Source organism: Podarcis filfolensis (assembly GCF_964270895.1).
Source record: "Podarcis filfolensis genome assembly, chromosome: 2".
Classification (NCBI taxonomy): domain Eukaryota; kingdom Metazoa; phylum Chordata; class Lepidosauria; order Squamata; family Lacertidae; genus Podarcis; species Podarcis filfolensis.
In genome coordinates this window covers 40,493,573-40,514,495 of record NC_139605.1, presented here as the reverse complement: position 1 = coordinate 40,514,495, position 20,923 = coordinate 40,493,573, and the positions used below count along the sequence as shown (strand labels likewise).

The window sequence follows — 20,923 nt, the reverse complement described above, 5'->3', positions numbered from 1 at the left end:
ACAGGTCAGGTATATGTTAAGGAGGATTGAATCTGGCAGTATTTACTTTACAAAGCTAGGACAGTTAAGGTTAATAAAGGTGTTGGGGAATAGGGCTGTCAACCCAACAACTATTTTTCACTTATTAACTTCAGTTCATTGACTACTGAAGCATACATAGGCCTTATTCAGATATAAAACTAATTATGGTTCAGCATTTACACGAATGAGCCTTGGGATCATCAGCCCCCTCCACAACGGCCATGAGATTGGAAGCTTTGGCTTCCATTTTCAGCTAACCACAATTAAGAATTATTTCCAAAATTGGACACAAACTGGGTTAGTTTTAACCAGGTATAGCCAAACTCGGCCCTCTAGTTGTTTTGGGACTACAACTCCCATCATCCCTAGCTAACAGGACCAGTGGTCAGGGATGATGGGAGTTGTAGTCCCAAAACATTTGGAGGGCCGAGTTTGCCTATGCCTAGTTTTAACTATGTTTTACTGAAACAAGCCAACTTCAAACTATTATGTATGAAGTTGTCTTGTTTCAATAATGAATAGTTAAGATTAACCACAGTTTGGTTAACTGAAAATGGAAGCAAAACCTTCCAGTCTCCTTATCCTAGCAGTACCTAGAAGAGTGTAGGAGGAAAGCTTCTACATCAAGGCTCGTGTGCTAACAGTAAGCTAAATGCTCTGTTGGAAGAGAAGGTAAAAGGACTGGAGGAGCAAGTTTGCTCACTGCCTCATCAAGAGGAGATAAGGATACAGGGGGCACCATGGCAAGGACAAAAGCAGGAAGAGTCTCAGGGAAGAAAATGAGAATTGTAGCAAACAGGGGAAGTGCATGAACCAGAGTGACTGTTAGAAGCAGGAACATTCTGAACCACTGGAACTAATGTATTGTTTTCAAAATCTTTTCAATGAGAGAGGCTCTAAAAATCCTGATGGAGAATGTGTGAAGCAGGCTGCACTAAGTGGGAATGAAGAGTCTCAAAGCTTCGGGAACAGAGGTAGCTCAATCGCCACCTGCATGAAGAGAAGGACAAAGGTTGCGGACTCCCTGCTAAGAAGTAAGGGTGTGACTGTGTGCTGATCAGATAGTGATCCCATAGTGCCTGGATCTAGGATGGGCTGGACAAGTGGTTTGTCATGCCTACTGATCTTTATCCCTTCTTGTTCATCCATGTGGGAACAAATGACACCATCAGGCACAACTAGGACAGTATCCCATCCGATTAGGTAGCAAAAGGCAGGAAGTTGAAGGACCTTAGTATCTAATTCTTCCTGTGTAAATGCAGGAATGTATGTAAATACATACAGAGAGAAAAATACTTCCCTAGAATGTCTTATGTAGATGGTGTCAGCGAGAGAGGCTCAGTTTCTGAGACCATATCCAAGCTTCCTTAATGGACTACTGGCAGATAGGCCGCTCTTGATGAGGATGGGGGGAAATGACCTTGGAAGAAGCACAGTGAACTTGATCAAGAGAATATAAAAACTAAATCCTGTGGTGGTGGAGAAAATAGCCCAAAGATAAGCACATAAAGATGGGGAGTTGGTACTACAGGAGAAACTGAGGAAACTGTGGTGTTGCCTTGCAAACCCCACATTAATATAGCAGTTGAACAGAAGCTCAAGGTTTTTGATGTCTATTCACTAATGTGCAGAGTATGGGAAATAAGATGAGCTTGAACACCTAATACAGGAAGAGAAATGTGACTTTATAGCTACAACTGAGACTTGTTGGGATGACTTTCATAACTGGAATATAGCACATGAATGTAATGGAGGCCTGTACAAAGCCTGTCTGTCCTTTCACAAAACTTTCATCATTGCTTGATGGTATTTGTTCTTTGGTTAATTTCTGCCTGACAGGAACTCATTGGTAGCTTTCCAATTCTCCTTCTCCCTCTCTAGGTATAGCCATAATTGCTCTAACTATCCAGCTCTGAAGATTTCATGAAAATGTGACAATCCTCATGCTGTACAGGGTCACCTTCTTCTCATTGATTGGACTCCCATTATTAGTTGGGTTTCTGGGTAGTCAAGGAATCTCCAGGATTATAGAATAAATAATCCTAGAAGGGGATTCAAAACAGTAAGACTGAGGACAGCACATACACACTGTACAGTCCTAGCAGCATTAGAGCAAAGAGAAAGTACAGGCACAAGGCAGGATGGGTAACCATTTGGGTAAAGGAAAGGAAAATGGTCTGCCACTTCAACCAAGGGTTTTTAATGTAGGGAAATAAATTGGATTTGAGGAAGGTGCCATTACATATTTCTCTCTCACACACAAAATCATTAAAGTCCCTGCCTCCTTTGCATTAAAATGTTCAAATTTGGAGCTAGCAGCTGGCCCTGAACCTTCATGTCCACAGTGCTGTGAAGGAGAGTTTGGGGCAGACAGTCTCAAGCCTGGGCACTATATAGGAATATACAATGCTCACATTCAGGACTAGCATGAGTCTGAACGGAGTACAACTAGTGTCATAGCAAGTTCACAAAAGAAGCACTGAAGCTTTGTAGGTGTGGGGCTAGTTGCACAGAGAGCCTTAAACAAGTTGAGCATTTTCTGATGTAAAATTACCCCTTGCAAATTACCCAAATCTGCAAATTTTCCAGAAAGTTCTCTATTTTTTATTTCTTTTTATAACCCTTATCACTGGCCTCAAGTCAAGGAGTTGGACTTGATTACATTTTGGTTCCTTCCAGTTGTAGGATTATGTGATAACACCAATAAGATGCAGAACCGTAACCATTATCTATAGTAGAAACAAACAGAAAACAAAACAAGCTTAGATTGATTCTGCTAATTCTATAAGCCTATCCAATCCATGAAATCTTACTAGGCAGTATCTCCTACAGTGTTTTAGTAGCGCTACAGCCCAGATCAGCTAGAAGTGGCCACCAAAAAGAAATCATTTAAATCAGTTCAGTAACAACAACACAAGTTGCTTTATAGTTCAACAATGTTGTAATAAAAATGGCACTCAAGCCAAGAACACTGAGACCAAAAAAAAGTTTTAAAATTACGTATTTTGAAGGGGGAAAAACTGCATTAAAGAAGTCAACAAAAGATTATGGGAATGTTGGGTGAGGAGACAGAAAGGCTGGAATCCTGCAAAGCCCAGGTTCTAAACCTTTAGCAGATAAGATTTATATATTTGCTATTACACAGAGAAAATAAGATACAAAACCATGAGGATGAGCTTTTCTTTTTTTCGTTTTTTTGTCTAAAGCATTAAACACTGAGAATCAGCAATCAGATGCCCAACTAGAACTGACAAGACAACAGAAGCCATTTTCAGGCATTCTGGGCATTCACAAATACACAGGGAAATGCACAACAAATGACAGAAGGAGATGAGAACACTGGCTCTGTGCCCATCACCCTCTCCAAACTGCAGAACGATTATCTGCAGCAAGAGGCTCCTGCACTCAAGGAAGTTCCCCATGTGATGGAGAACTCTGGAAATCGGGGCCCAACATCACATGGGCCTCCAAAAGTAGAAGCAAGTGACCCACTTCAAATAACCACCCTCAAACTCACAAAAGGTGGTGGGGCAGAGCCTGCACACTTGTCCCCATGGCTCCCCTCGCCATGTGCTGTATCTCTGGATTTTGAGAACACTTGAATAGGGCTAGAGCTAGATTATGTTACAAATCTAAGCATATAAACCTGCTTTTAAACTCATACAATCATGTGCAACTCACCATCTCTCCTACATTCTCATTATGCCCTTATCAGCCTCAACATCACTAACAAAAACAGATACTCAGTAAGTGACTCTAACACAACTTTAAAAAAAATTAATGACTGTTCAAACTCCTGTGCAAGCCAAAACGTTTATACTGTATGGTTTAATCTAACAATATCCAAAGCAATGGCCATAGACAATTTCTATTAGGAAGCCCTGCCAAATTCTGCCTCATCAGCCAAAGCAAGTATATTTACTGTTATTTTAAAAGTAAAATATTTATTCTTTCCTTAGAACTGCCTTCACTGGAAAATGTTGTGACCAATTAACCAAACCATGTTGATCCATATTTTGTAAATTACCATATCCTTCAACCTTCTGCCACTAAAGTTCATCCTTTTTTTTCATCTTCTTCACTTTTAAACATGAATAGTATTTCAAATGAGAACACCATTATCTCCACATTCCTAAGCTTCACAAAATTGCTCAATCGCAAACAGAACAGCAGCCAAAAAATAAATACATCTCTTATGCTCCTATTTTACTGCGGATTTTAACCTGTGAAAGCATTGTGCATTTTTATCCACTGAGTGCCCTCATTGCTGTGTTATTATCACATTTAGCATGCCATCAGCAGCCAAGCACAACCAAGCAAACCCATGTTCAGACTTCAAAGCAGCTAAAACATTAATCGTGGTAAAAGCAGGTTCTGCTAGGCAGTTCCGTTTACTGCCAAACACTGATATCACACAGCATCATACGTATATAACAGAATTTAAATGGCAAAACTAAGGAAGAACTAAGGCACCGATACTGCACCTCAAGTACAATGGCCAACACAGGCCCTACAAGGAATTTTTGTGTTGCCCTTGTTAAAATCCTAACACTTTGTCTTTAAATTAGAAACAGAGAAGCTCAATGGGTATCCAGTAGCAGTACTGGGCCAATTAATTTCAGTAGTTCTACCTTGAGTAGAACTTAGTTGCAGACAACCCTCTGATTATAGAGAGGTGTATGATAGCAATGTGCTTCAGAAAGTAGGTACAGTATAAGCAAGACTATAGTAGGGTTGCGGCTTCTTATTCTGTATCCACACAATGCAAAAGATGTGCGAGCAGTTACCACACATCCAGATGCAGTTATCAAACAAGATGATCCACATGCAGGCTTCAAAGGATTTGTGGTTAAAAAATAAAACAGAAACTTGGTCGTAACCAAGCTACCCTGTTAAAATACCTGTTCATGAAGTCTTGTTGGCCAACAATCTTCCAGCAAATCTTCACATACCAAAGGGCTTTGTGTATGGTTTCAGCAAGGAGCTGTTCTCCTTGAGGTATATGTTTATTTTCACTAAACAAGTCCAAAATAACAACAAGCGGTGCAGCTTGTGCTTTGCAAACATGGTAGAGGGCTTCCCCTCCACCCGCCTTCTCTTCCTACTGTAGCAGAGTTACTCATTGACAAGTATCCCTTGCCACAGGCAAAGCAACAACATTTCAGGATCTAATCTTGGTTATGTAAAACATTTACACAACAGACGCACCAAGAAGTCACAGCACGAATCTATGGATCACCTTTCACTTTTTGAACTTGGTGCAGGAGACTTTTTACTCCATTGGGCCAATCAGATGGCATTTCCTCAGATGATTAGATTCATACTTCTCAATGTATGGACAAAGTTAGGGACATCATGTTTTCTACAATCACACACACACTTTAGGTGGTAGTTAGAGCTAAGCCAAGGTTATGGTGAGTGAGGAGAGGAGTTTAACCACAAGTCTCTGTTCAGATGGCACACAAAGCCAAACCGTGGTTTAGCTTGGGTGGGAGGAACAAAGTGGCTGCAAGCTCCTCTCTGGGAGACTGTGCAGTCTTGCTAAGTCATAGCTTAGCATGTCATGTGAACCAGGTCAATATCTCAGTAATCGTAGTAGCTCAACTAAGTTGAGTTCCATGCTGTAAGGAAAGCAAAATATAAATGTATTAAATTATTTATTTAATTATTATTAAATTAATTATTATTATTTAATAATAATTATTACAGTGGTACCTCGGGTTACAGAAGCTTCAAGTTAAAGACTCCTTTAGTCCAGAAACAGTACCTCTGGTTAAGAACTTTGCTTCAGGATGAGAACAGAAATTGTGTGGTGGCAGTGGGAGGCCCCATTAGCTAAAGTGATACCTCAGGTTAAGAACAGTTTCAGGTTAAGAACTGACCTCCAGAACGAATTAAGTTCCTAACCCGAGGTACCACTGTATTCCCATAGTGTAGATGTGGAGAGGGTGCAGAGGCTGAGAAACAGTGACTTGTCTAAAACAACCTAGAGAGCTCGAGGCTGGTGTAATATTTGAACTGGGAGCTTTCAAAGAGCTTACTGACACATGGGCCACAATGTCTCTTTAAGCACACACACATATACTTTCCACTGTGTGAAACCCACAGCACAATTTGCATGGGTCTGTAAGAAAGAACCTCATAGGTGGGGACAACTGCATGGCTCTTTCATACCCACTTTCATATTCTGCAGGTAAAAAGAGCCAGTCTTAACAACTATGCTATACCAGTAATTGTAGAAAACTGGTAGCTTGTAAGCATGACACAGGGTCTCTTTCATTTGATTCTTAAAAAGAGCAGCAATTGTCTGCTTTGTGGAAACAGTGTGTTCACAAAGGTGTACTTCTCCCAAAGCAACCAGGGCTATTGACTGTTTGGCTCCGAAGCGCCCTCTCGGATTGCATGGAGCCCAGACAGCCCCGTGGTTTTCCACGGATCTGAGGGCAATGAAACAATCGTTGAGACGGCTAGAGCGCCGGTGGCGGATAACTCATTCCGAATCTGACCGGACACAGGTTAGAGCTCAACGTTGAGCCTTCCAAGTGGCGATAGCGACGGCGAAGAATTTCTTCACCGCCTCTGTTGCATCTGCAGAAAACAGCAGCAGGAGACTTTTTCAGGTGGTTCACAATTTAGCGGAACCACCTGCAACATCGGGGCCCAGTACGGGCCACATGTTCTCCTGCAATGATTTTGCAAAGTTTTTTGCAGATAAAATCGCTCAGATTCGGGAAGAAGTAGACTCCACCGTGGGAGCAGGGCCGGGGCGAGAGAGTGCTAGAGTTCTGTCTAGTCAAGTTGAGTGGGATCAATTCCAATCTGTTACCTCCGAGGATGTAGACAGGCTGCTTGGACGAGTGAAACCAACCACCTGTCTCCTGGATCCTTGCCCATCCTGGCTTATAAAAGCTAGCCGGGAAGGACTGGGCGATGGGCTTCATGGGGTGGTGAATGCTTCCCTCCGTGAGGGAGCCTTCCCAGACCCGCTGAAAGAGGCGGTTATTAAACCGCTTCTTAAAAAACCATCTTTAGATGCGGCCACGATGGCCAACTATCGCCCAGTCTCAAATCTTCCATTCTTGGGCAAGGTGATTGAGCAAGCGGTTGCCGAACAACTCCAGGCACGCCTGGAAGAAGCGGACCATTTGGATCCCTTCCAGTCGGGATTCAGGCCTCATCATGGGACTGAAACTGCCTTGGTCGCACTGGTTAATGATCTCCGGCGGGCTAGGGACAAAGGTGAGAGCTGCTTCCTAGTTCTGCTGGATCTCTCAGCGGCATTTGTTACCATCGACCATAACATCCTTCTGGACCGTCTTGAGGGGCTGGGAGCTGGGGGCACTGTCATACAGTGGTTCCGCTTCTTCCTCCTGGGCCATGTTCAGAAAGTGGTGGGGGGGGATGAGTGTTCAGACCCCTGGGCTCTCACTTGTGGGGTGCCTCAGGGTTCTGTCCTCTCCCCCATGCTTTTCAACATTTACATGCAGCCGCTAGGAGAGATCATCAGGAGGTTTGGGCTGGGTGTTCATCAGTATGCGGATGATACCCAGTTCTACCTCTCTTTTAAATCAGAACCAGTGAAGGCGGTGAAGGTCCTGTGTGAGTGTCTGGAGGCGGTTGGAGGATGGATGGCGGCTAACAGATTGGGGTTGAATCCTGACAAGATAGAAGTACTGTTTTTGGGGGACAGGAAGTGGGCAGGTGTGGAGGATTCCCTGGTCCTGAATGGGGTAACTGTGCCCCTGAAGGACCAGGTGCGCAGCCTGGGAGTCATTTTGGACTCACAGCTGTCCATGGAGGCACAAGTTAAATCTGTGTCCAGGGCAGCTGTTTACCAGCTCCATCTGGTACGTAGGCTGAGACCCTATCTGCCTGCGGACTGTCTCGCCAGAGTGGTGCATGCTCTGGTTATCTCCCGCTTGGACTACTGCAATGCACTCTACGTGGGGCTACGTTTGAAGGTGACTCGGAAACTACAACTAATCCAGAATGCGGCAGCTAGACTGGTGACTGGGGGCGGCCGCCGAGACCATATAACACCGGTCTTGAAAGACCTACATTGGCTCCCAGTACATTTCCGAGCACAATTCAAAGTGTTGGTGCTGACCTTTAAAGCCCTAAACGGCCTCGGTCCAGTATACCTGAAGGAGTGTCTCCACCCCCATCATTCTGCCCGGACGCTGAGGTCCAGTGCCGAGGGCCTTCTGGCGGTTCCCTCATTGCGAGAAGCAAAGCTACAGGGAACCAGGCAGAGGGCCTTCTCGGTAGTGGCGCCCGCCCTGTGAAACGCCCTTCCAGCAGATGTCAAAGCGATAAACAACTACCTGACATTCAGAAGACATCTTAAGGCAGCCCTGTTCAGGGAAGTTTTTAACGTGTGATATTTTACTGTATTTTTGGTTTCTATGGAAGCCGCCCAGAGTGGCTGGGGAGGCCCAGCCAGATGGGCGGGGTATAAATAATAAATTATTATTATTATTATTATTATTATTATTATTATTATTATAGGTCTGTGAGAAGTAGGGGATTTTGCTGAAGGGTGGCAGCTATAGAACAGCTGTAAGTACTGTAGTAAAAACTTAAGTGCTAATTCTTTACTGCTACCTAATAACAAGCTACTGAAGCCATGATATTTGGCTGACCTGAGCAAAGAAAACAACTCACAAATGCATAATAGCTACTATTTCTCAAAAAAAGCAGAGCAGACTTTGATGGAGCAATGAGAGCAATGTATTAATCTAATTATAATTAGAACAATATATAATTGCCTGATTTTAATTTATTCAAGATGAACTGGCCGTTAAAACAGGAGGAGTTCATATCAAATTCTGCAGCAAGGAAGGAGAACAGAATCAACCCCAGCTATATTAATTGACCATAGTGTGTTTTCTTGGGGGGAAGGGAGATGGAACACCACAAAAAATCACTAAAATGTGTTTCAGGAATAGACTCCCATGAAACTGGCAAGCTAAAGACAGCAGTCTTTCCTTCATTCCCAACCTGTTCCTTACAATGCTTTTAGAGTGAAAGTATTCCTCATGGCATTATTATTTAGTGCCTCCCTAGAGCATTGAGAGGGGGAGGGCAGCCACCCTCTTCCTTCCTTGACAATGAGAATGCCCTTTTCCTCAATCAGTGCCAAGAATAGACACTGTAAATTTAGTTATTCTAATCTCCAGACATCCATCGGCAGCAGGGTGGGACCATCTAAATCAGTATTTCTATTAAACCAGAGTCTGGACTTTTCTTAAAAGCAATGAATGATTTCACCACCCATTTGTTCACGCTCCCCCCCACCCCCGCCGATAACTTGGACCAAACACTAAGCTGCAGCTTTCTCTAAAAAAAGAAAAGAAAAAACCTATTCAAGATAGTAAGCCCCAAACTAAACAGAAATAAATGAAAATTTGTGAAAACAATTTAGCATCACCAGCCCTATAGAAGCATGTCTCCATGATTCCTCTTGGTATGAAAACCATACATTAGGGCAAAAGGGAAGTCAAGTGTTAGCAGCAGAGAGAGCAACATTCTCTCTGCTATCCTGGGCTACCCCAAACACCAGGCTTCTGGAGAAATTTCATGAACAGATACCCTCCAGCCCTATTTTTAATTGCCACAGGCTTCAACAAAGACCATGACTCTGTCATCTTAGTTCCAGTTGTTTTTCCCCTATTACCACGTCATTGGCTCCAGGTTTCTGCTGCTCTCCCTACTATTGCATACCAGCATTTCAGCTGTCAAATCCCCCTTCTCTTGTATTCCCCTCTTTCTTTTACTATATTAACTCTTCTACTGCCCAGTAATCTCAGGTGATCCTCAAATTAAATTACACAAGCTTACCCGTTCCACTTGTCCTTCCTTATGTTTCAGCTTGTAAACTTTAAGCTTTGGGAGACATGTCTCTGCATAATTCTTGTCTTCCATCCCTTGGAGGAGCACTCCATGGAACGCCAACCTGCAAGTGTTTGCATGGATATCAGTATCCAGCTTTGAGCCAATCACAAGACACAGTTTAGGGCAGGTAACTGGCTTCTCAAACTCAAGTAAGGCCCACTGTTGTTTTGGGAGCTGTCTTTCTTCAGTGCAGTCATTCTCCTTGTTTTCTTCTGAGGACTTTGAGTCTTTGGAAAGATATTCCTCCTGATAAAGATATTCTTTTCCAAAATCAAAATCATTCTCCAGGGGTTCTTTGGTGAAGTCATTAGGAGCTGGGCTGAAGAACATAACTCTTCCCATAACAGTTTCATGGCCAACTGTGATATGAAACTTTGCCTTGGTCTGAAGAGTGCCTCGGAAATACGGGATTTTCTTTAAAGAGATGATAGCAGCATGAATAGTCTGGAGAGATTCAGGTGTACAGATCAGACCTCTTTCCAACAGCTTTGGATCAAACTGAGTCACACAGATTCCTACCCTGTCACCCTGCATGGCATAGTTAACTGGAGTATGAAACATCTGCATGGACTTGACCTTCTTTGTCACCTATTTATGGGAGCAAAGGATAAGAAAAATAGTCATATTCATATGGTTTATTTATTAATAAAGCATTTTATTAATTAAAAACATGTATACCCACTTTTCTGGGTCTTTAGAAAAAACAAAAACTCACTCTTCAGTAGAGTTATTTCCAGACATTAAAACTCTGCTCTTTAGTAGAGATACATAGTAATTACAAGAAAAATCTACCCTCTAAATTATCTAAATGAATGCTTCCTCTAAGGATTACTTTTTAAAGCTTTGTCTATCTTTTGTACTAGAAAATAATACTAAGAATCATTCTTTTGAATTTGGTAACTTTTATAGTAGCCGAAAGGAATTAGCAGATCAGTATGTATCTGCATAAATAAGGCACTGATTTGTTTTTGAGAAGTACAACTAAGCTACACAGTAGCAATCTTATAATAATACAAAAATAATGAAAATGCTGACCTTCTCTTTCTACTTTCCTTTTATTCTCTTATATGAATTTGCTGCAGTTCTACAAATTAGACTAGGCAGTAGTTAGCAACCTTTTGGGGTCCAGGGGCACATTTGGAATTTTGAGAGGATGTCATGGCCACCAATCACAAAATGGCTGCCACAAAAGGGCCTGCTTGACACAAAATGGCTGCCATGAGGGTGCGGCTTGACACAAAATTGAGAATACTGGTATTCCTATATAACAGAGCATCAACTGACTGGTTGACCTGAGAGAACAGGATTAAATTCCCACTCAGTCATGAAATTATCTGGCCAATGTTGGCCAAGTCACTCTGTCTCCCTCATAGGATTGCTGTGAGGATATAATCGGGAGAAAAAGAATCATGGGTACCACACTGAGCTGCCTGGAGGATGTTACTGTGATAAAATATAAATATTTTTTAAAATAAAGGGAAAGAAAAAGCAATAAAACAAGCCTCAAGGCAAATGGGGAAGGTATCCCCTTTGTCTCCCCACCCCTCCTCAAAATCAAAATGTAAGAAATAATGGGAAGAGAGCCTAGGGAGCAAGCAGATGAAGCTGCTTCTTCTCCGCCATCAGAATGCACACCACAGCTAGAAAAAAGGCAGGACTAGAAAAGGGGGGATAGAGATCCCCTACAATGCCACTGCTTCCCCCCCAAAATAAAAATGCCTTCCAGTGCTAGAAAAAGCATGAAAGAAAACCGTGAAGCAAGCCGGAAAGCTGGCTGTCTAACCTACTGGAGTGAAAGGGAGCAGGCCCTTCCAATTCTCAGAAGGTACCTGCACATTTGCTTCTTAAGTTTTTGAGAGGGTGGCTAGCGAATTACTTGCTGTCAACCTCTGGACTACGCTTCCTTTTCTGTTGGTAAAAAAGTGTTCCTCTTATATTTTATGATGAGAAGCATGAGCATGTCTCAGATAATGTGCTTAATATTTTCACTTAATGAAATATAACCATCAGTGCATTAACACCATGCATAAAGAAACACATGCATTTAAGAAACACACATGACACTCTTATGACATAGAAAATGAGGGAAAATATTTTTTTACTCCATTCTATAGATATAATTCCCATTTACTCCAGTTCTTTATATTTCTGACCTAATATTTCAGTACTCTTCCATAAATCCTTCCACTAAAATATTTTTTACAACTGTGAGATTTATGAAAAGCAAGCTCTAATTTTCAGCAATTTGAAAACAATAAGCACAAGTATGGACTAGTGATGTCAGGGCTGTGCCCACTGTTTATGGATATAGTCCATTTTCTCTTATCCATGTTACATGAGAAAAATGTAAACACTATGGAGTCTGGAGTGAAGCTAATAAGCTTAGAGTTGTATCAGTTATTCTTCTTCAGAAACTTCTAAGGCTGGAAAAATAAAGACTAAAATAGGCTTTTCAAAAAGATCAACGTTGGTTCAGCCTGATGAGGGCAAACCAGTTCAGTTTAATATGGTTTCTTTTTTCACTGCATTTCTTTTTGTTCTTATATTTATCCTTTAAGAAGATATTTCCCCCCAGTTTATTCATTAGCCACGTGTGCCTGCCACTGTCTCTTTCACTCATCTGAACAGATGCAGAAAGATCTTCAGCATCTTAATATTGTAACATGAATTTTGTGCGTTCAATATACAGTTTCAAATTGTGGAACCAATGTATTGTTTAAATACAACTCAACACAGCACTTCTTCCTTTCTCAGAAAGCTTGCAGGTTATCAGCTGTGTCACTCTGGAGAGATACTTCTGTCAAAGAACTCAATACATTTAAAAGTCAGATAAAGGTAAAGGTAAAGGTACCCCTGACAGTTACGTCCAGTCGTGACCGACCTGGGGTTGCGCGCTCATCTCGCTCTATAGGCCGGGAGCTGGTGCTTGTTCGCAGACAGCTTCCGGGTCATGTGGTCAGCATGACGAAGCCGCTTCTGGCAAACCAGAGCAGCACACAGAAACGCCATTTACCTTCCCGCCAGAGAGCGGTCCCTATTTATCTACTTGCACTTTGAGGTGCTTTCGAACTGCTAGGTGGGCAGGAGCTGGGACCGAGCAACGGGAGCTCACCCCGTCGCGGGGATTCGAACCGCCGACCTTCCAATCAGCAAGTCCTAGGCTCTGTGGTTTAACCCACAGCGCCACCCGCGTCCCTTAAAAGTCAGATAGCAAGTTCCAAATCTGAAGTTTTGTTGTTGCATCACCACTATGTATATGTGTGCAAGCCACAAAGTGGGACATGTAGGATTATTTCCTTTTTTTTTTTTATAATATTTTTATTTTTCCATATAGACACAATATAACAAACATAAACATACAAAAACAAAAACAAAACAAAAAACATGTATCATTTCATATCCTGATTTCATATCCTATCTTCCCCGACTTCCTCATGCCTCCCCTTTCTGTATTCCAAATTCTTATCGATTGTTCAGCAAATCTTCCCTTATTTTAATTTAAATTTAGACTATTCTTTCTTATTCTCCTTGTCTTAACCATTGCTAATAGTAACCATTTACTTTCCAGTCCAACATCATTCTAACTTTCGTTAACTTTGTAATATTTCTTTAAATAGTCCTTAAATTTTTTCCATTCTTCTTGCGCTGCTTCTCTTCCCTGGTTTCGGATTCTGCTCGTCATTTCTGCCAGGCCCATATAGTCTATCACCTTCATCTGCCATTCTTCCAGTGTGGGTAGTTCTCGCGTCTTCCAGTACTTCGCAATGAGTATTCTAGCTGCTGTTGTAGCATACATAAAGAAAGTTATATCCGTCTTTAACACCCCTTGGCCGACAATACCCAAGAGAAAGGCCTCTGGTTTCTTGGGGAAAGTATATTTAAATACCTTTTTAAGTTCATTATAGATCCTTTCCCAGAATGCCTTAATCTTCGGGCAAGTCCACCAAAGATGAAAAAATGTACCTTCAGTTTCTTTACATTTCCAACATTTGTTGTCAGGCACATGGTAAATCTTTGCAAGCTTGACTGGGGTTATGTACCACCTATATATCATTTTCATAATATTTTCTCTTAAGGCATTACATGCCGTAAATTTTATCCCGGTGGTCCACAACTTTTCCCAATCAGCAAACAAAATATTATGACCAATGTCCTGAGCCCATTTAATCATGACCGATTTAACCGTTTCATCTTGTGTATTCCATTTCAGCAGCAAATTGTACATTTTGGACAAATTCTTGGTACTGGGTTCTAACAGTTCTATCTCCAATTTTGATTTTTCCACCTGGAAGCCAATTTTACTGTCCAGTTTAAACGCTTCATTTATTTGATGGTAGTGGAACCAGTCTCTCACCTTCCCTTTTAATTTCTCAAAACTCTGCAATCTCAATTTGTCCCCTTCCTTTTCCAAAATTTCCCAGTATCTTGGCCACTTGGACTCCATATTTAACTTTTTAACTGCCTTAGCTTCCATTGGCGACAGCCACCTTGGAGTTTTATTTTCCAGCAAGTCTTTATATCTTACCCAGACATTTAATAGTGCTTTTCTGACAATATGATTTTTGAAACTTTTATGTGCTTTAACCTTGTCATACCACAAATATGCATGCCACCCAAAAATGTTATTAAAACCTTCCAAATCCAAAATGTCTGTGTTTTCAAGAAGTAGCCATTCTTTCAGCCAGCAGAAAGCTGCCGCTTCATAGTAAAGTTTAAAGTCTGGCAGGGCAAACCCCCCTCTTTCCTTTGAATCCGTTAATATCTTAAATTTAATTCTGGGCTTTTTGCCCTGCCAGACAAATTTAGATATGTCTTTTTGCCACCTCTTGAAACAATCCATTTTATCAATTATTTGCAATGCTTGGAACAAAAACAACATTCTTGGCAATACATTCATCTTTATAGCTGCAATACGGCCTAACAAGGAAAGCTTTAAGTTGGACCAAATCTCCAAATCTTTTTTCACTTCTCTCCAAGTTTTTTCATAATTATCTTTAAACAAATTCACATTTTTAGCTGTCATATTTATACCCAAATATTTCACTTTTTTAACCACAGTTAACCCTGTCTCGTTCTGAAACCTTTCCTTTTCTATCTGTGTCAAATTTTTCTCCAAAACCTTTGTCTTAGACTTATTCAATTTAAATCCTGCCATTTGACCAAACTCTTGAATTATTTCCAAAACTCTTTTCGTGCTAGCTTCTGGCTCTTGTAATGTAAGTACTAAGTCATCTGCAAATGCTCTCAGTTTATATTGTTTAGCTCCGACCTGAATCCCTTTAACCAACTGGTCCCTCTTAATCATATTAAGCAAAACCTCCAGGACCGATATAAAAAGTAGTGGGGAGATAGGGCACCCCTGACGTGTCCCTTTTTCAATCTTGAACTCTTCTGTAACCACATTATTTACAATTAGTTTGGCTTTCTGTTCAGAGTATATTGCACCTATACCATTCTCAAACCCTTGGCCTACCCCCATCCCCCGGAGGTTCTTCAACATAAAACTCCAAGAAATGTTGTCAAAGGCTTTCTCGGCATCCACAAATATCAAAACAGCTTTAGTGTTTATGTTCACTTCCAGCTTTTCCAAAATGTCAATTATATTCCTTACATTGTTCGACAAATGCCTTTTTGGGAGAAAGCCCGCTTGGTCCCCGTGAATCTCCTCCATCAAAACTCTTTTCAGTCTCTTTGCTAAAATGTCAGCAAAGATTTTGTAATCCACATTCAATAACGAGATGGGTCGGTAGTTTTTAAGTTGGGTCTTTTCAGTCTCTGTCTTTGGTATAAGTGTAATGTAGGCCTCTCTCCACGTATCGGGTGCCCTTTTCCCCTCCATAATCTCATTGCAGACTTCCTTCAGAGGTTGTATCAACCCTTCCTTCAAAACTTTGTAATATTTGGAAGTCAGTCCATCCGGTCCGGGGGATTTGCCCAGCGTCATGCCTTGAATGGCATCTTCTATTTCTTGTGCTGATATCTCCTGGTTCAATATTGTCTTACTTTCTTGCGAAACCTTTTTCAGCCCATTTTCCTCGAGGAACTGTTGTATGTCCATTTCTTTCTGCGGCCCTTGTGTGTAAAGTTGTCTAAAGTAGTTCTGAAAACAGTTCCTAATTTCCGCTGGGTTGCTTATGTTTTTTCCTTCCACTTCTGTATTTGTTACCGTGTTGAGTTTTTGTCTCTTCTTTATTTGCCAAGCCAGTAACTTGCCACATTTATCAGCAGATTCAAAGGTCTTTTGTCTCATTTGTTTAATTTTCCACTCTAATTCTTGATTCATCAGTTCCATATATTGTGTTTGGTGAAATTTAATTTCTCTTAAAATCTCTTGGGATTTTGGCTTCGATCTTAATTGTTTTTCCCCTTCTTTTATCTTTTCCAAAATTCTCTCCTTCTTCTCATTTTGCTTTCTTTTCTTTAAAGTATTTTGCTGAATCAAAAACCCTCTCATCACGGCTTTGCTTGCGTCCCATACTATTCTTTTTTCTACTTTAGAGCTTAAGTTGATTTCAAAGTAGTCTTTCAAAGTTTTTTGGGCCTTCTTGCAGATCTCCTCATCTCTGAATAAGGTGTCATTCATTCTCCATCTGAAGGAACCAGTTGTTGTTTGCCTCATCACCATCTTTACAGCGTTATGGTCGGAGAAAGTTTTTGGGCAGATTTCTACTTTTTTTATATTCGGAGCCATACTGCTAGTCACCCAGATTTGGTCAATCCTTGTCCATGTCATTTTGGCTTCAGAAAAGAAGGTTCCCTCTCTTTCTAGTGGGTGTTTTGTTCTCCAAATATCAATCAAGTCCATATTGTCAGTCATTTCAAAAAAAGTCTTTGGTAGTCTTCCATCTTTTGTTATTACCTGTCTTTGTGCCTTGTCCATATTTGTTGAAACTACTCCATTCATATCTCCCATCAAAATTAGGTTGTAATCCATATGGTCCATCAAGATTTCATGCAACTTCTTAAAAAATTCAGCTTTCCCTTCGTTTGGTGCATAGATTCCCACTATCAAATACTTCTCTCCTTGGGATTGAATTTCAATTGCCAAATATCTTCCTTGATCATCTTTAAAGATTTGTTTCGGTTGCAATTTTTCTTTTGCATAGATCACTACTCCTCTCTTTTTTACTCTGTCTGAGGATATAAATTCCTGTCCCAGTCTTTTATTTATTAATAATTTTCTGTGTGCTCTTGTCACATGGGTCTCTTGTAGGCAAATCAAGTCCAATTGGTCTTTCTTTAAGGCATGAAATATACTTTTTCTCTTCCTGGGAATGTTCAAGCCGTTACAATTCCAGGTTAGAAGTTGCAGAGCCATGATGGGATTATTTACTCCTTCCTCCTACAGCTCCCTGTTTTTGTTCCTCGTCCGTCGGTGGTGCCGTGTTCGTGTCCAGTGATGGATGCCCCTGTCCTGGAAAAGTCTCTTTCTGTAGGTCTTCTTCGTGCTCTCCCAAGAACTTGTCTTTATCACTTACAGTCTTTATTCTTCTCTTCTTTCCCTTATATTTAAAAGACAGGCCTTGGGGAAATTCCCACCTGAATGGTATGTAGTTCTTCTTCAGCAGTGTCACCAGGTCCTTATAATGTCCTCTTGCGTCCAAGATACTCTTAGGGATGTCTTTAAAAATCTCAATAAAAAAGTCTTCAATTCGAAGGGCTGTTTGGTAGTGCAGGTTCAGTATTTTATCTCGCTCCTCCTTTGATCTTAAAGTAATAAGACAATCTCTGGGTCGATTCTTCTTCTGTCTTATTCCCAATCTAAATGCACTTTCTATCTTAAAGTCCTCTTTCTTCAGCTCCTGCTTCCAAAAATCAGAAAATTCTTTTGTCAAATGTAGGATTATTTCCAACATTAATCAGAGTAGTTCTGCTGAAATCAATGGGCATGAAATAAACGGTTCTACTTCATGATTTAGTTGATGAACTGAAAACAACCAGGTACAAATTCCAAAGCAAAAGTCTATCAAGAAAACCAAATCTTGCTGTTCCACAAGAAGTGTTGTTGGTGGGTCTACAAATAGCAGTAGAATGGAATGTACCACTACATGTAGAACCATCACATTTTTAATGCTTCTCCACATTACTCCCTGGAGGTAGGAAACCAGAACATCAGAAAGAAAGGTTCTTAACAGGTTCTCTCTCTGTTGTCTTAGTTTTTAAAGAAGGCTATTGATGCTCACCTGAAATCTAAAATCTTCTGCTTCATTTTTATTTGTAGAATGGTTCTGTGTAGACTGATATTTCATACATCTGTATTACAAATTCTGTCAGTCATGCACACACACACACACACACACACACACACACACCAACCAACCCGTGAAATGGAGAAAGACGGCTTACAGTGTTTTATGCAAAGAAATAACTTGCACATCTCATTCTGTGAGGAGATAATTTATGCTCCCAATATGACTATTGCTGTAGTGGTGATTCACAAGTCCCTGAAAGTGTGGAAAAGAATGTGAGCGTTCTCTTTTCCATGCTTCAGCAGTCTTGCCTGAGCCCTCCCTTATAAAAGGAGTTTTCAGATCTTTCTAAAAGCACACAGATGTCACAGATTTGGTTCAACATAGACTCTCGCCTCCACACTAGAGCTCTTTGTTTCATGCCATCCAAAAAATTATTTTTAATATAAAAATGGCATACCTATTTTATCCATTTTGGGTAGTCACATGGAAAGAAATGGAACTTCATCTAGCAACTTCAAGCTCATCAACAAACAAACACTTCCCAATGTTGAAAAATCTGCTTAAAGCAGCTTCATATTTAACTAGAGGGGTGGCAACTTGTAATGCCTGAAAATAAATCAGGAAAGAATGTTCAATATTTTTATCTGGATGATCACATTAATATTTCTAAGTATGATGTAGAGGCTTGTGAAATGGCTTTGGTGGAGGAGGAGAAGGACTGGGGAAGTCCATGTGTTCATACACAGATAAAAAAATGCAAAAGGAGAGATAAATTAAAAGCACCCAAACTGTTCAGGCCCTTAAGATAAACAAATGTGTTCAATATAAGAAAAGAACCTGTTATTTGAAGACCAAAGGAAAAGCCCACTAAGATTTTCAAAGCAGTTTAACTAATAGAAAACAGCATACAAAAACTCCACTAATGGCTTTTTTCTCCTGATACAATGAAGCTTCTTTTCCTTTATTTATCCAACTTTCATTAAGTTATCGGTACTCCATATGCCATAGCTCTTAGCTTTTTTAGATAAGAGCCCAAGCATCCTTCTACCTCCAGTGCTGTCACTGCATCTTACTGATACAAAAGAGATAAAGGCAACCTAGCCCTTCTGATAATAACTGGAATCACAGCAAATTCAGCAAACTAGTAAATTATGAAATGGAAAATTTAAAAAATAAAATAAAAAGCAGATTGGAACACATAGTTAAGGTAGTTAGTAATCAAACAGTTAAAAACATGTTAGCTAACTTTAATTGGTGCATTAACATAATGCACACACCACCTCTATTAAAATGAGAGGATGTCCCTATATTTAAGCGAGATTTAAATTATACTCATAGGACAGAAAAATGGTGTGGACATATTTTTGGGGAAAATGAAAATACAGCCCAATTTTTGGTTGTTTGCTCACTGCCAAAAAAATGGAACTGCAGCTTTGTTCTTCAGCAGTAGGGGCTGCTGAAAGGGTGAGGAGTTCTATCAGCACCCCTGAGCATTGTTCAGATCACTAATTCAATCTTGCATTGACATATAACATTAATACACTATAAAAGGTATGTTTAATGCCAGCGTGCACTCTCTCTCTCTATAGAGAGAGAGAGAGAGCGAGAGAGAGAGAGAGAGAGTGTTGCCCTGGAGGTCTCCAGAGCACCAGCCTCCAAAGACAAAATTCAGTGACCTTCTGCTTTAAAATAAATTCCCGCTTTCATGGTCATGAATAAAAGATTGTAAATTTGACAAGAGAGTTACTGGCATGGCATTATCTTCTTGGCTCTGGTGACAGCACAGACCATTAGCTCTGAGAGATGCATCAAGTGTGCCATACATCTTAGTAGGATGTTACATCTTAAGTTTAAGATTGAACCTATCCACTACTCTGGAGGATTCTGGGAAAATCACAACCAAAGTACCAAAGCCAAAAAAGATACCATGCCTGTTTTATACAAACAGCTAGGCATTCCAGATGTTTCGGCACATACATATCTCCCTCTCTCTTTCCTGTTTCACTAGATGAGCAGGAGAAGGACTTGGCACAGCACAAAAGGCTTATTGGCAGAGGATATCATGTTCATACCAAAGGCCATGTTCAAAGTACGTCACCGACGGAGTGACTCTGAATCTCACACTCCCCAAAATATCATTGTCTTCAAAGCATATACGTATGGTGACACTTATTCAACAAGAGGAGATGGATGACCACTTGTTTCAAACTGAGAATTATGTAAAATTATTTGAGTTATAGATGTATCATGCTTCTTTCAGTTCCTTATTTTGGATTAATGAAGATACACACAGGAAGGTTATAAGACGGGAGACAAAGGAGCCTGTGTGAAAGGCAGGGTAGAGAGAATCTCCCAGGGTGAGAGGTTGGGAAAAGAGAGGGAAGTTCCTAGGTGGGACCAGGGAGGGTTCCTTTTTTCATGCGTGGATAAGGGATACAATTGTGATAGAGGGCTCTGCATTTACTTTTACTTCTTTTAGCTTAGCTTTTATTGTATTTTATGTGCAAAAAAATTAATAAAAATTATTTTAAAAATATGTGTAACACACTTCTTTCATACTGTATGAAGATGATGTTGAGCAGCACTCTGGGCTGCCCTGAAGTGGGAAGCATTTTCTGCCACATATTAGCCATCCAACCAAAGTGGAAACTTGTGCCTGGTCAGACTCAGGTCTTTGGGACACTGACCTCCCCCCCCCCCCCAGCTATTTCTCCACATAATGGAGGGCACAAGATCTCTAATGGATACCACACAAAAACCCACTCTCTCAGAAAAGCATAGCTGCTTGATAGTTCGGCAATGATGGGTGTACATCC

At 40.7% G+C, this 20,923-nt stretch overlaps 1 protein-coding gene and 1 long non-coding RNA gene across 4 annotated transcripts in view; one reads left to right on the top strand and one right to left on the bottom strand.

Annotated features, from left to right (window-relative positions):
- LOC310757703 overlaps positions 1-20,923 on the top strand; it is a 421,645-nt gene that overhangs the window by 227,185 nt on the left and 173,537 nt on the right. The gene's annotated exons all lie outside the window — the stretch shown is intronic.
- The window catches only part of EEFSEC (eukaryotic elongation factor, selenocysteine-tRNA specific), a 263,572-nt gene that overhangs the window by 150,351 nt on the left and 92,298 nt on the right, over positions 1-20,923 (bottom strand). For all 3 annotated transcript variants that reach the window (XM_083603068.1, XM_083603069.1, XM_083603070.1), the window contains exon 6: positions 9,862-10,503. In XM_083603068.1, the coding sequence (XP_083459194.1) occupies positions 9,862-10,503 (642 nt within the window). The remainder of the gene's footprint in view (positions 1-9,861; positions 10,504-20,923) is intronic.